We start from the raw sequence: 14,401 nt of genomic DNA on the forward strand, positions 1-14,401 counted from the left end.
TCCCGCTGCCTCCTCCGCTGAGCGCTGGGGCTAGAGGTGCACAGCGCCATATCCTGTATGTGAGGTGCTAGGGACAGCTCCAGAGCTCCATGCGTGCGAGACATCAAAGCTGCCCCCTCAGCCCTTGGTTGTCGTTGATGAGCCAGGCTCTTGCTGTGTTGAACAGCTGACTTCCAGTTCAGCTAATCTTCCTGTGTCTGCCACCCAGGTGCCGGGGTTACTGGCTTATGCCACCACACTCTCCACACCACTTTTTCTTGTTTTCATGTTCAGTTTTTTTGAGAAAGATCCACCTCCTGTTACCCATGCTGGGCTAGAACTCACTGTGTGGGCTGGGATGTTGCAAACTCATGGCAATCCTGCATCAGTCTCTGAGATTTCAGGCATGGGCCACCACACTCTGCTTGCATTTCAGACAGGGTCTCAAATACATAGCCCAGTGTGGTAAACTCTAGATCCTCCTGCCTCAGCCTTCCAAGTGCTGATATTAGCTATGCAAGCCATATGCCTGTCCCACAGGGACTTCCTAACGCCCAATCCCTGAGTTAGAGCTTGGGAGTATGCAGAGAACACCTCTTTAGCCAGCCATATGGAGCTTGAGAGACCCTAGACCACCGCTGGCTGATTGTTTCTAGAGACCAGGCCTTCATTCCTGCCCTAGGCAAGTTTAGGAAATAGAGGGGAGAGGCACAGCTTTGGGGCTGAGCCTTCTGAAAGCCTCTGTCTCCTCTGTGCCCTATCAGTCAGCACCGCCCCCATAGTGGGGAAGAATGTAGGGGCTCAGGTGTTTTCCCCAGTCTTCTGAGAGGTTTGCATTCTGTGGTTCGGGCAGCGGAGAGAAGCGGCAAGGATGTCAGTCTCTGACCCGTGGCAGTAGTGGAGAGAACGGACTGGCAGTGAGAGGTCGTAGAAGCAAAGGGTGGTGCTGGAGGGCTGGTTCAGCGGCTAAGAGCACTGCTGCCTTCAAAGCAGACCTGGGTTCAGCTCCCAGCACCCAAAAGGTGGCTTACAACATCCATAGCTCCAGTTCCAGGGCATCCAGCACCCACTTCAGGCAGCAAGCACTGATACGGTGTGTGCACACAAGTGCTGGTGAAACACTCATACACATAAAGTACATAAATTTAAAGAAGAGAATAGTCCAGCAGTTGGGGCCCGATCTGAGCCCTTGACAAGTGTGGTGTTTAGGTCCGTGTTTGATTAAAGTGTGGGCTCAGGGTGTGAGTGAGCTTTTCCAGCTTGGAGAACCGCACAGATAACATCTCTCCTCGTTCCCACACTCTCCAAGATTGCTATCTTCATCCTTGGGCTGCTGTCTTGTTCTTGTAGCTTCTTGTCTTTCCTGCCATCAGATGTCTGCTTCTGCTCCGTGCAAAGCCCGTCCTTTTACGGTTCATGTCCTAACTGACTCCTTAAGGCCTTGGCCTCTCCCTCTCCCCTGGCGGAAGCTATGGACGTGTGATTTTGAGAATCCTTGGGAAAAGATTTTTTTTTTCATGGAAATATTTTGCACTCTGCTGCCATCAGAATTTACTTATTAATATCCTCTCAGTGCTGGGATCAAGCCTGGGCTTCATTCATTTAAGCACAATCCCCGCTACTGAGCCGTGCCCCAAATTCTTCATAGATTTTTTTTCTGACAGTTTACCCATGAGGTGCTTGAAGGCTGAGACCATTCATAGTCTGGGCTCCTACTTTAATGCAGAGAACGGGTTTACAGTGTCTTCTGTTCATAAAAAGCCACTGACAGAATAGAGCAACTTTCGGTTCCCCCAGCATCCTCCCCTCTTGCACCACTGCGTGTTCCCCAGGTTCTGTGAATTCACCTGTGTTACAATCTTTTTTTTTTTTTTCAGCAAGGGGGCCAGGCCAACCACCCAACAGCTGCTGTGGTGACAGAGAAGCAGCAGATGCTGGAGCAGCATCTTCAGGACGTCCGGAAGCGTGTGCAGGTAACCAGGCCCAACCCAGAGAGCCGTGCTTGGGCTGTGGAGTGTGGCCTCGCGTGCACGTTTTCATTATCTTCAAAACTTTCTTTTCCCCTTTCTGAAGGAAACCTCTTTAAAAAAAAAAAAAAAAAAAAAAAACAACTTCCGTTTTTGGTTTGTTTGTTTGTTTAAACAGGATCTAGAACAGAAAATGAAGGTGGTGGAGAATCTGCAGGACGACTTCGACTTCAACTATAAAACCCTCAAGAGTCAAGGAGGCAAGTGAACAGTAGAGACGGTAAACTCTATAGAAAGCTAAGCCGTGCCATTGAGTTTCAGGACCTGCCTTCACTCATGTGGCTTCATGGTAGGGAAAGCGGGAACCTCTGTCATTTACTGGGGCACCCTTTTGTTTGCTTGTGCCGTGCAGCTCAGATTGACTTTGAGCCTGTTCCCATCTCTCCTCAGCTGTCTGAGTAGCAGGAACTGCGGGTGCACACAGGGTTTGAGGCCTCATTGAGAAGGCTTCAAGGCTTCCCCTCTGCTCAAGGAGTCTTTCCTCCCCCATCAGACATGCAGGATCTGAATGGAAACAACCAGTCCGTGACCCGACAGAAGATGCAGCAGCTGGAACAGATGCTCACGGCGCTGGACCAGATGCGGAGAGTAAGCATTCGTGGGGAGACTTGACGGTTTCTAGTGGGTTCCTTCTCTGGAACTGACCTGAGAATGTGGTTATGGACGTGGTCTGGGGAACTGTCTTCTAACTCTGTTTTGATTTCCAAACAGAGCATCGTGAGTGAGCTGGCAGGGCTTTTGTCAGCAATGGAGTATGTGCAGAAAACACTCACAGACGAAGAACTGGCCGACTGGAAGAGGCGACAGCAGATCGCGTGCATCGGAGGCCCTCCCAACATCTGCCTGGATCGTCTGGAAAACTGGTAAGAGCTGGAAGAAGAAAGGCTTCGTTTTCCTTCGAGAGAGCTGGGTTTAGTCACAGGCCTGCAGAGAGCTGCTCCCTGGCTCATGCTTCTGTTCTTCCTTTTTAGTGCTGGGGGTGGATGAACTACACTCTAGAACCATGAACTACACTCCTAACCCTGGCCAGAAGAGGGCAACAGAACCCCTTGAACTGGAGTTACATACAGGCAGTTGTGAGCTGCCCAGTATGGGTGCTGGGAACCAGACAAGAGCCCCAAGTGCTATCCGTGGACCATCTCTCCAGCCCCTCTGCTCACTTTTTTTGTGTGTACATATTATCAATATTTTGGCATAGCTCTGGTTCATCTTCGATGAATCGTCTTGGTGAGGCTCAACCCCTTCTCTTCTTTCAAGGGTCACTAAGGCCCACCGTAGTGAAGAGGCCTGGCCATGCTTGTGCAGGTTGAGAATGGCACAGCCGGCTCAAGCCCCCTCAGTCTCCTCCGACTCCCATGTTCTAATACATTGGCAACTTAGGATGAGGAAAGTGAGCACGAGCATGCTTCATATTTGGGCTTGAAGTCATTCACAATCCAGTGGCAACTCCACTAATGACCTCCAGCGATGTAAGCCTTAGCCTTCCTCCTCTGGACTGTGTGCTTCAGATTGTTGAAGTGGCCATTCTCATGCTCTGTGTGTGTTCCCTTCCATTATTTTAGACCCCACGTCCCGCTCTATTTCTGTGTGACAGGGTCTCCCTGCATAGCTCAGACTGGCCTTGAAGTCACTGTGCAGCCCAGGCACAAGGTCCCTCGGCTTGAGTCTCCCGAGCGCTGGGTTACAGCTAGACAACACAGGTGACGGGGGGCTCCCTTTCGTTCCCGGCAGGATAACGTCGTTGGCAGAATCTCAACTTCAGACCCGCCAGCAAATTAAGAAGCTGGAGGAACTGCAGCAGAAAGTGTCCTACAAGGGGGACCCTATCGTGCAGCACCGGCCAATGCTGGAGGAGAGGATCGTGGAGCTGTTCAGAAACCTGATGAAAAGGTAACCTTAAAAAGCAGGTGTTCTGGAGCAAAGAACGGGAAGGAGGTTGGTCGCCGCGCCTCTGACATGCCGCCCTCTTCTCTCCCAGCGCCTTCGTGGTGGAGCGGCAGCCCTGCATGCCAATGCACCCCGACCGGCCCTTGGTCATCAAGACTGGCGTCCAGTTCACTACCAAAGTCAGGTGCGCCCTGCCCTCGCACCGTGGGTGGGCCTCCGCTGATGCTTGGTCCTCTTCCTTGAGGGCTATAAGGGAAGGAGTAAGGCTCAGGGCTTTGACAGCCGTGGGCCCCCGTGGAGAGGGGAGGTGAATGGAGGTTCAGTGGTGTGGTAGCCAAGGGCCCCATCGAGGGGGGAGGTGAAGCCCACTCCTCACCTTGGACCAGAACAAGTGTGAGGGTTCCCCTGAACTGTGAAATCTCCCGCAGACGTAGAACTGCGTGGGATTTCGGGTCTGGGGGAAGGATTACCAGCCGCAGAGCGTGTTTGTGCAGCATCTGTCACTAAATGCTTTTTTCATTCGCTCCCTGGGAGGCTCTTACAACCTGGTTCACATTCTTAGGCCTTTCAGGACTTTTTGGCTGAAGGGTCAGTTTTCAGCTTTAATATCAAAGATGACTCTGGGTGGAGGTGGAGTTGGGTTTGTAAATATATTTAATTTCTTTTCTCCATCTATACAGGGTTTCTCTGTGTAGCCCTGGCTATCCTGGAACCCACTCTGTAGACCAGGCTGGTTTGAACCCAGAGATCCGCCTGCCTCTGCCTCCCAAGCGCTTCGAATAAAGGCGTGCGCCCACTCCCAGCAATATATTTACTTTGCAGGAATTGAAGTATTAGGGGTTTTATTTATTTTTTTAAACTAGAGGTCATGGTAAGAGGCCTACTAACTTTCCTTGACTATATGTTTTTAATAGGTTGCTGGTCAAGTTTCCTGAGTTGAATTATCAGCTTAAAATTAAAGTGTGCATTGATAAGTAAGTATTCTTTATATATATGTATATGTCTATATATGCATATATATTGTTTTAAAACAACTTTTAAATTTAAATATATTTTGCTCATATTCTTCCCCTCCCCCAAGTTCATCCAGATCTTCCCCTTCACCCTACTCAACCAACTTTAAGTTCTTTCTCAAAAAAACAAACCAAAACCCCAATATAACAACAAAAACCTAGAAAACAAAATGCAACACCCAAAAAGAAAAACAGAAGTCAAACACAACAAATCACCAAACGGTAACCAAACAAAAGCGTGCACATGATCTTCTTTATTTGTTCATCAGTGACCCCTGACAGGAGGCCTGTCCTAGAGTTGATATACCCAGCTCCATTCCATTAAGAAAACTGATTTTCCCTCTCCCAGCAGGTATAAGTGACAATTCCATCATTAATCTTTTGGCCTAGTGGTTGGGTTTACCTTCATTCATTCATTTTTTTTTTTTTATGTAACAAAATAAAGTATAAAAAAGTAAAACAAAAACCATCACATCAAAGTTGGACAAAGCAAACTAACAGAAGGGAAAGAACCCAAGAGAGACACAAGACCCAGAGCTCCGTTAATTTGCTCACTTAGGAAACCTGTAAAAACGCTAAACTGAAAGCCATAGTATCAGCATAGAGGACCCGGTGTGGACCCATGCAGGCCCTGGGCATGCTGCTTCTGCCTCTGTCAGTTCATATGAGCTTCGCTCATTGATTTAGAGGGCCTTGTGTTCTTGGTGTCCTCCAACCCCTTTGGTTCTTACATTCTTTCTGTGCCCATTCAGATATATATATATCAACAACTGTATTCAAAATCCTTGCAGAGTCTCATCAGTTTGCCCCAAGCATTGAAAATAAAAAAGGCTTGGGAGTGTATACAGCACAGTACCAGTGGGCTTGCCTAGCATGCCCGAGGCCCTGGGTTCAACTCGCGTACTGAAAAATAAAGATGCAATTAAATAAGTACTGCTTGCCAAGTTATATCACAGGTGGAAGAAATAAGCAAAGATAGCAAGGTAACTTAGTTTTCTTATTGTGTGCGTGCGTATGCGTGAGAGCAGAAGTCGACATGAAGTGTCTTCCTCTATCATGTCCACCTTCGTTTGTTAGACAAGGTCTCTCACTGACCCCGGGGCTCAGGCCGGCTGTCAGCCAGCCTATCTCTGTAGTTCCTAGCACTGGAGTTAAAGACACTTAATGCTGCACCCAGATTTTACGCAATTGCTGGGGACCCACACTAGGGTTCTCATGCTCGTGCAAAAATCACTTTACCCATTGAGCCAACCCTGCACCCCCTATCTCATTCCTAAGTGTTCAGTAGCAGTGGGCATTCACTCTGCTCTGGAGCAGGTCTCCAGAACGCAGTCACTTTACAAACCTGAAGCATTGTCCTGATTGAACAGTTGCTCTCATTCTCCTTTCCTTAGTTCTGACACTCACCACTTCCAAAAAAGTTTTGTTTGTTTGGTTTTTGAGCTAGGGTTTCTCTGTGTAGCCTTGGCTGTCCTGGACTCACTTTATAGACCAGGCTGGCCTCAAACTCATAAAGATCTATCCGCCTCTGCCTCCCTGAGTGCTGGGATTAAAGGTGTGCGCCACCACACTGACTTAACAATTTTTTTATATAAATAAAAATAGTAGGCATGGGTGTGGGAAGCCTCCCTGCCAGATGTTAAAGTGTAGCGCAGAGCTCCAGCTGTCAAAGAAGTACCGCCGGGACAAGAATGTGTTGACTAATCATGTGACAATCTGAAGTCTAGAAGCGGTCTTGAGGTTAGTAAAAGAGATCAGTGCATGTTAATATGGGTCTCACGAGGTGGAGAGGGCAGGGTACTCAATGAGCGGAAGTGGGAAGTGGGGCAGCGTCGTTCGGGTTGGAGCGGAAAGTGAGGGTGTCCCTGTTACGGACCATCAGAGGAAAGTCCAGTGTATTTACTGTATTTACACATTAGCAGAGGCGCTCACAGAACACAGGTAAATACATAAGAGCGGCACAGCAAAGCGACACCACCACTTTGAAAGAAATTCTGACAATTTCCTAAAAATTCTGACCTACCCTGTGACACAGCCCTCTCATTCCTTGTTGTTAACACGAGAGAAATGAAAAACGCACACGCACGTCCGCTAACGGGATGAACAGTGTGCAGTCCATCATACAGTGGAACACCGCGCATCACCAGAAGAAGGGGACTATTAGAAGTTGCAAGGCCTGAATAAATCGTAGTTAGGTCGAGTGAAGGCCACCAGGTCCCCTCCCCACAAAAGAGTATATATTTTATGCTTCCATGCATATATTTCCAAAAATGCAAGTAAATCTGTAGCGATGGAAAATGTTTGTCTGGGGCCAGGGTGGGCTGGAGCATGGGACGGGAGGTATCGCAGATGAGTTTGGGAACACTTGGGGCGATGACTATGTTCTGACTATGCTGATGAAACAGGTGTGCAGAGCATCTATAATCCATCCCGTGAGGCTGTAGAGTTTAAACTGTGTAATTTCTTGGTGCGAGTTATAGGTAAAAGTAATACAAAAAGGGAATATAAAACAGAAATACAATTTGGAAGGAGGGGGAGCTTTCTTATAATTGGTTTGAAACTGTTATGCATGGAAAGAGAAATGGTTTAAAGTTGATAATTTTCTTTTACATCAGGACATGCTATTTGTAAGTAAATATACAGCAATGGAAAATAAATTTCACTTCTTTGTTATTTTTTTGAGAGAGAGTCTTACTATTAAGCCCTGGCTGGCCTTGAATTCACAGTGATCCACCTGCCTCTGCCTCCCCAGTGCCATGGTTAAAGGTTTTTGCCACCTAGCTAAGAACTTGTAAAATAGCATTCTAAAAGAAGATAAATACAGAAACATTGTGATACAACCAGATGTGTCATCTGGTCAGAGACAGGGACTGCCGAGATTGCATGGGAACAGTGTTTCCAGCCCTGTCCTGGGAGGGGTTGTCAGTTGTCCGTAACAACATAGCTTTATGAAAGACCCAGTGTGGCTCAAATAATAAGGAAATTCCCAGCCCGTGTAACTGGAAATGCAGTTGGGGCAAGTACCTGACGATGAGGTCAGTGACTCACAGGTGTCTTCAGGAACCCAGGCTCTTCCATCCCATCTGCAGCGTCACCTGTAGACATGGCGTCCCTTCCAGGTCCCATGGCTGCAGGTAGCAGTTACCAAACGTCATACACCTTCTCACACACATCTGTGGGACACGAGCAGCCCGGAATAGAATTCCCTCCTTGGCCTGATTGAGACAAGGCAGACCAGCCAACTGCTTGGTCTTCAATCCCAGCACTAGGGAGGCAGAGGCAGGTGATCTCTCATTCAAGGCCAGCCTGGTCTACAGAGTGACTTTCAGGACAGCCACATCTACACAGAGAAACCCTGTCTGGGAAAACCAACAAAGCAAAGAGACGAGGCAGACCCTGTTCCCACCCAGTCTATGGCTTCCTCTGTTCTGATGACTGTAGTGACCTGGGTTCCCCGGAAGTAAGGATGGGCTCCGCCGTCCCAAGCTGAGCAGAGTGGAAAGAAGCTGTGGAGTGGACACTCAGCTGAGGCTCCTGTTCATACAGAGCTTTGTCTCACACCTGAAACGCAACTGAACATCTAAAAGCCTTTTCCACTGGAGTAGGTTAACAGGTAGTCAGTAGGTTCTGGGAAGAAGCAGAGTCTGTAATTTCAGTTTTATTAACCGTCATCTGTGTTCTCCACAGAGACTCTGGGGACGTCGCGGCCCTCAGAGGGTGAGTCCAGCCTCCTTTTGTTCTCTCTCATCCAGCTTTACCCTCTGGCTACTCAGCAGTCACTCAACATGTTGGTTTTTCTCCCATGACTCAGATCTCGGAAATTTAACATTCTGGGCACGAACACAAAAGTGATGAACATGGAAGAGTCCAACAATGGCAGCCTGTCTGCAGAATTCAAGCACTTGGTAGGTTATCAGGGGGAGGGGGCCCAGGCTCCCCTGAGCAGAGGGCCAGTGGTGGAGGGGCAGCTTGGGACGGCCTCGCATGACTCTTGGCTTCTTTTCCTTTCTTCCAGACCCTGAGGGAGCAGAGATGTGGGAATGGGGGCCGTGCCAATTGTGATGTAAGTTTTGTTCCGGCTGAAGACTAACTGACAGTGTTTTCTTTGAGAAAGAGAGAAAACTCTCTCTCTCTGTCTCTGTCTCTCTCTCTCTGTCTCTGTCTCTCTCTCTCTCTCTCTCTCTCTCTCTCTCTCCCTCTCCCAAAATTAAAGACTTTACCCAGCTATTTCAGCTGCTGTCATTTAGAAAAGTTGCTCTGGGCCAGTGTGATATGCTCGGAAGTCACAGGTGCCTCGGAGTTCTTGTGTGGGGAGCCTTTCCCTGAGTGTTGGGGAGTTGGCTCCCCTCCCCGCTTCAGCAGTTGGGAAGTCCCTTGCACAACTCTTACCCACACCCATTTGGTAGAAAAGAAGTTTCCACTATGCCTGGGGCTTCCCAAAGTCCCTTGCCACCACCTGCCAGCTGGCTCCATTTTCAGTGCCCTTGGTGAGACAGAAGGCATGAAGTCAGAGTTAAACTTAAGAAAACAACAGCCAAAAAAGCCCCCAGCACTCAGGAGCTGAGGCGGGGAGTTTGAGGTTATCCTGTCATTCAGCACCCACACGTCAAAGAACTGGAATTTGATTCCTGAGAATTCACTAGTAATTCCTGTACAGGCAGGTGGCTGCACTGCTTGACTGCTCGTGGCGGTGAAGGGTGTCACAGTCACTTTGGAAAGCGACTTGGCATGGAAATGAGCACACTCTGTAAACCAGCAGTTCCAGTCCCAGGACTGAACAGTAAAGAAAGCATAGGTGGACCAGGGACAAATACGGGTCACTCAAAACCCAGCCCAGCTCCACCAGCATTCTAGGGAGCCGGGAGCTGTGGTGCAGCCACAGCGCGGTACTCTACAGCTTTGGAAGAAGAACTGGGGCCGGATCACGTGATCACGGGCACACCAAGGGGGAGGTGAGCAGCAGGAGCATGCCGAGCAGGACCTTGTAAAATGTGCCTGCTTGGAGAAATAGCTGTGAACACGGTTAGGAGGAGCTAGGAAACGTAGAGCTGTAGACGCGGCGAGCTGCAAGGGGAGAGGAGGAAAATTCACGTGGGGAATTTCTGTAGTAATGGCTGATCCTTAAACCAGATGGTAACCCTGGCCGTAGCTCAGTGTGGGGTGCTCCTAGCATGCATGGGACCCTAGAGTTTGCTCCCTAGTGTACATGGAAGGAAGGAGGGAGAGAGAAAAGGAAGAGAAGAAGCCTAAGTAAGGCTGCCTGCCATCCATTCTCCCTCTGTCTCTCTTCCTCTCCTTCCCTTACTCCCTTTCTTTCTTTGTGTCTGTGTGTGTGTGTGTGGTCACGCATGTGCCATGATGCGCATGTGGAGGTCAAAGAGCCCCTTGTGGGACTGTTTTTTTCTTCCACCCCGTGAGTCCCAGGAGTCAGGTTCAGATTATCAGGCAAACGCCCTTACCTACCGAGCCATCTTGCCCCAAATAAGTAACTAAGCTGTGTGGTGCATCCCTGGATGTCTAGGGCTTTGTTATTCTTTGTGCCTTGAGTCTGTATATTATAAAGTATGATTGTGTATCATGTAGTACATAGTAAAAGATCGAGCCGAGGATCCTGTCTTGTGCTGAAGAGACAAGGCACAGCGCTGTGTCCCTGACACTGTCTGCGGCCACCTTTTCTAGTGTAGTGGGGTCGTTCGTTATATGTCACTTTCCTCTGCTGCTGCGGAGAACTCAGGGCTGTTCTCTGAAGAAGTGACCCCGCTGTTGTCGTAGGCCTCCCTGATCGTGACTGAGGAGCTGCACCTGATCACCTTCGAGACTGAGGTGTACCACCAAGGCCTCAAGATCGACCTGGAGGTGAGCCCTGCCTGGGACTAGGCATCCGGCATGCAGGGAAGACAGGACAAAATGCCTGCTGGGACAGTGGCTGTCTGCTAAGCCAGTCACTTAGTGTTAAAAATAGTGTTTATTTTTTATTATCTATTTCTGAAAAGTACTTGACAGGGCCCCCTGCCATTCCCCCCCTCGCCCCCCAAGACTAAAGTTTTGCTTGAGTAACTGATGAGAGTCTGTATTTAGTGACTGCCTAGGATCAATTTGAAGAAGTTTGGGCAGCTGAGTCTTAGCAGCCGCCATCTCAGTATTCAGAAAGTCACGTTTAGATTTTGTTTCCTTGATTTTTTTTTTTTTTTAAGTTAGATCTAGAAGAGCAGGCATCCTCGTGTTTTATTTCTAACACCCGAGTTTCATGGGAAGTTGCAGAGTCTTTGGATTTTGGAGATTGCCTATTTTGGAGGTCTCTCTATGGAAAGTCAGGGGCTGGGGGTGCCTAGCTTTGAACCGATTACATTTTGTAAGTCACTGGTTATGTCCTGATGTCAGCGAGTCACTCTGCTCAGGTGGGTCATTCTCCTGGTGTCGAGCTGCTTCAGTCTCTCTCCTGCCTAGACCTGGTGTCGGGTGTGGTTGTGGCGTTTTTTAAAATTCGATCCTGTTGAGAGACAGGTGAAGAGGTGTTTGACGCCAGGAGAGCCCAGCTGTCTCACTAAGCCCTTCCCACCTGTCTCCACGCTCTACAGACCCACTCCTTGCCAGTTGTGGTGATCTCCAACATCTGTCAGATGCCAAATGCTTGGGCATCGATCCTGTGGTACAACATGCTGACCAATAACCCCAAGGTGAGTTCCTGCCACACAGCCCCTCCGCCCGGAAATCCCTAAATCTTGCGGCCTCTCTGCCCCTGGCGCGGGTCTTCAGCATTGCTTTCTCATCTAAGCGAGCGAATTGTTCTTTTCAATAGAATGTGAACTTCTTCACCAAGCCCCCGATTGGAACCTGGGACCAAGTGGCTGAGGTGCTCAGCTGGCAGTTCTCGTCCACCACGAAGCGAGGGCTAAGCATCGAGCAGCTGACCACCCTGGCTGAGAAGCTTCTAGGTGGGAGTTTGGCAGCTTCAGACACATCTGGCCTGGGGTTTACTCATGCAGGCAGTGTTTTCCAGGGTCATAGGGCAAAGCACTATGCTGGGGCCAGGCTGCGAAGTCAGAGTATATTCTGGCATTTGTTTTTAGGACACATGGAGAGGGATGAAGGCGGCTTCTCCTCCTCCTCTTTTTTGAGGAGATATTTTAAATGTGTTTGAAGACAGGTTGGCATTCCCTGCCCATTTCGTTAAGAAGCCATAAACGCTAGCTTAGAGTTTTTCTTCCCTTGAAAAAAAAATCTGGACTAAAAAAGTAGCTCTGACCTGTGCTGCCACCAAATACAGCCTTCTAACCCCAGCTGTCGGCCTGTCAGTGTGTGACACCTGTCCTCAGACCCCACAAGGCAAGGAAGAGCAGGGACCCGGGAGGACATCTGTGCTAGCCTAATACAGGGGCCAAATGCTGGGCTTGGGTATTTGGGCTTGTTTGTGTACGTGAGCACACACATGCACCCACAACTGTGGCCCCCTGCAGGTACATGAAAGCAAATACACGGGCCTGATGTTTGCAAATTCTTGAGAAATAAAATCTGCCATCAAGGCTGAAGTTCTTCTGTTCTTTTTTTTTTTTTTTTTTTTCTCTTCTAGGACCTGGTGTGAACTACTCAGGGTGCCAGATTACGTGGGCTAAGTTTTGCAAAGTGAGTGATCCTGTTGATTTCTTTGGTTACCTCTCAGGAGGCAGGTGTGGAGTGCTCCTTTGTAAGGCGGTGCTTGTGAGGGGGCCGTGAATACTTTGAAAGTCTGGGACCTCTTTCTTCAGTGGTTAGTAGAGGCTGCCTGAGGAGAGAGGGGCCCAAGGTATTGGCAGAGTGCCAGGGTTCATCCCAGGAAAGGACTGGGATGAATGGGGGTGGACATGGCTTTCCCAATTTTTTTTTTCCAGGAAAACATGGCTGGCAAGGGCTTCTCCTTCTGGGTCTGGCTAGACAATATCATCGACCTTGTGAAAAAGTATATCTTGGCCCTTTGGAACGAAGGGTAAGGTTGAAACTTGGGCCCCACCGTGTAACCAAGTCACCTGCTCCCCCAGTGGCGGGGACAGCCTTCTGAGCCCAAACATGGGTGTTCCTTGGCTGTAGGTACATCATGGGTTTCATCAGCAAGGAGCGAGAGCGGGCCATCCTAAGCACGAAGCCCCCAGGCACCTTCCTGCTGCGATTCAGTGAGAGCAGCAAAGAAGGAGGGGTCACTTTCACTTGGGTGGAAAAGGACATCAGTGGTAAGACCTCCCACCTGCGCCTCCTGTCTCACTTGCTCCACCTGGTGGCCCCTGGCAGCACCCGGCTGCTTGGTGTTCTGGGTACTGCCGCCCCCTGGAGGGCAGAGAGGGCCTGTGCCTCCTTCTGAAGGGGTGGACTGCCGGTTGGTTCTGTTCACTCCATTTGGCTGATATTTGCATAGAAAAGTGTGATTTAAAATTTTATTTCCTCAGTCCCTTTTCTGCCTACCCCGTAAACACGTCTGAGGCAAGTGCTTGCCTGTGATCCAGCTGGATGGCCTCTCTAACAGCCAGCCTGGCCATTACCACAGTTCCAAGTCACTGGCGGGTGATCGGGGTCTCCAGCACTCGACTGGACTGGCCTAACCTTCCCTTCCCATGTCTTGTGACAGGCAAGACCCAGATCCAGTCTGTAGAACCATACACCAAACAGCAGCTGAACAACATGTCATTTGCTGAAATCATCATGGGCTATAAGATCATGGATGCTACCAACATCCTGGTGTCTCCGCTGGTCTACCTCTATCCCGACATCCCCAAGGAGGAGGCGTTCGGAAAGTACTGCCGACCGGAGAGCCAGGAGCACCCTGAGGCTGACCCAGGTAGTTGTTGATTTTCCATGGTTCTGGCTTCACTCGTGGGGAAGGTGCAGGTCCTTAAGGGATCTGGGTACAAGGACGTGGACACGACTGGATGTCTTGGGTCATTCCTTCTTATGGAAAAAAAAGCTGTTTATCAGGGGCTTTGACAGGGTGGCTGATGGGATTCAAGAGAAGAACAGAATTGGGCCTCACAGCGAGCTTGACAATGTGAAGATGACAATAGCAACACACATACACACACACACACACACACACACACACACTCGAAATCCTAGGAAGAGAAAATGGAGGCACTTCTCTGGTGCTTCTTACACCGTGGGTTGCAGAAGACTTGAGACAGAGTCGAGTCCAGCAGGCTTTCCTGTTAGGAGTCAGCAGTGCCAGGAGTCTGAAGAAAGGCTTTCTGGGGCCAGTGGCTGTTAGCAGCCTGGGGCAGAGCTCACAGCGGACTGAGGAGTATCGAGGTTGCAGGAGACGGCCAGAGGGAATTTGGGCTTGGCATTTCGCATGTGCAGCTGTTTAAACAAGATGCATTTTGCTATGTAGGAGTACGTGTGACTGTAAATCAGCATTTCTCAACCTTTCCCAGGGGTCACCTACAACCATCAGAAAACTCAGATATTTACACTAAGATTCGTAACAGTAGCATAATTACAGCTGTGAAGAATCAATGAAAATAATTTTGTGGT

The 14,401-nt window shown here is 49.3% G+C and overlaps 1 protein-coding gene across 4 annotated transcripts in view; it reads left to right on the plus strand.

Annotated features, from left to right (window-relative positions):
• Stat3 (signal transducer and activator of transcription 3) overlaps window positions 1-14,401 on the plus strand; it is a 51,427-nt gene that overhangs the window by 31,338 nt on the left and 5,688 nt on the right. For 2 of the 4 annotated variants that reach the window (XM_021641204.2, XM_021641206.2), the window contains exons 5-21: window positions 1,857-1,952; window positions 2,125-2,206; window positions 2,500-2,594; window positions 2,718-2,869; window positions 3,738-3,896; window positions 3,985-4,077; window positions 4,808-4,867; window positions 8,594-8,623; window positions 8,718-8,811; window positions 8,922-8,969; window positions 10,679-10,762; window positions 11,485-11,583; window positions 11,706-11,841; window positions 12,477-12,529; window positions 12,775-12,869; window positions 12,971-13,110; window positions 13,503-13,715. In XM_021641204.2, the coding sequence (XP_021496879.1) occupies window positions 1,857-1,952; window positions 2,125-2,206; window positions 2,500-2,594; window positions 2,718-2,869; window positions 3,738-3,896; window positions 3,985-4,077; window positions 4,808-4,867; window positions 8,594-8,623; window positions 8,718-8,811; window positions 8,922-8,969; window positions 10,679-10,762; window positions 11,485-11,583; window positions 11,706-11,841; window positions 12,477-12,529; window positions 12,775-12,869; window positions 12,971-13,110; window positions 13,503-13,715 (1,729 nt within the window). The remainder of the gene's footprint in view (window positions 1-1,856; window positions 1,953-2,124; window positions 2,207-2,499; window positions 2,595-2,717; window positions 2,870-3,737; window positions 3,897-3,984; window positions 4,078-4,807; window positions 4,868-8,593; window positions 8,624-8,717; window positions 8,812-8,921; window positions 8,970-10,678; window positions 10,763-11,484; window positions 11,584-11,705; window positions 11,842-12,476; window positions 12,530-12,774; window positions 12,870-12,970; window positions 13,111-13,502; window positions 13,716-14,401) is intronic. The other 2 variants (XM_021641205.2, XM_021641207.2) reach the window with 1 other exon arrangement.

The sequence above is a fragment of the Meriones unguiculatus genome, chromosome 7, assembly GCF_030254825.1.
Source record: "Meriones unguiculatus strain TT.TT164.6M chromosome 7, Bangor_MerUng_6.1, whole genome shotgun sequence".
NCBI classification, from domain to species: Eukaryota; Metazoa; Chordata; class Mammalia; order Rodentia; family Muridae; genus Meriones; species Meriones unguiculatus.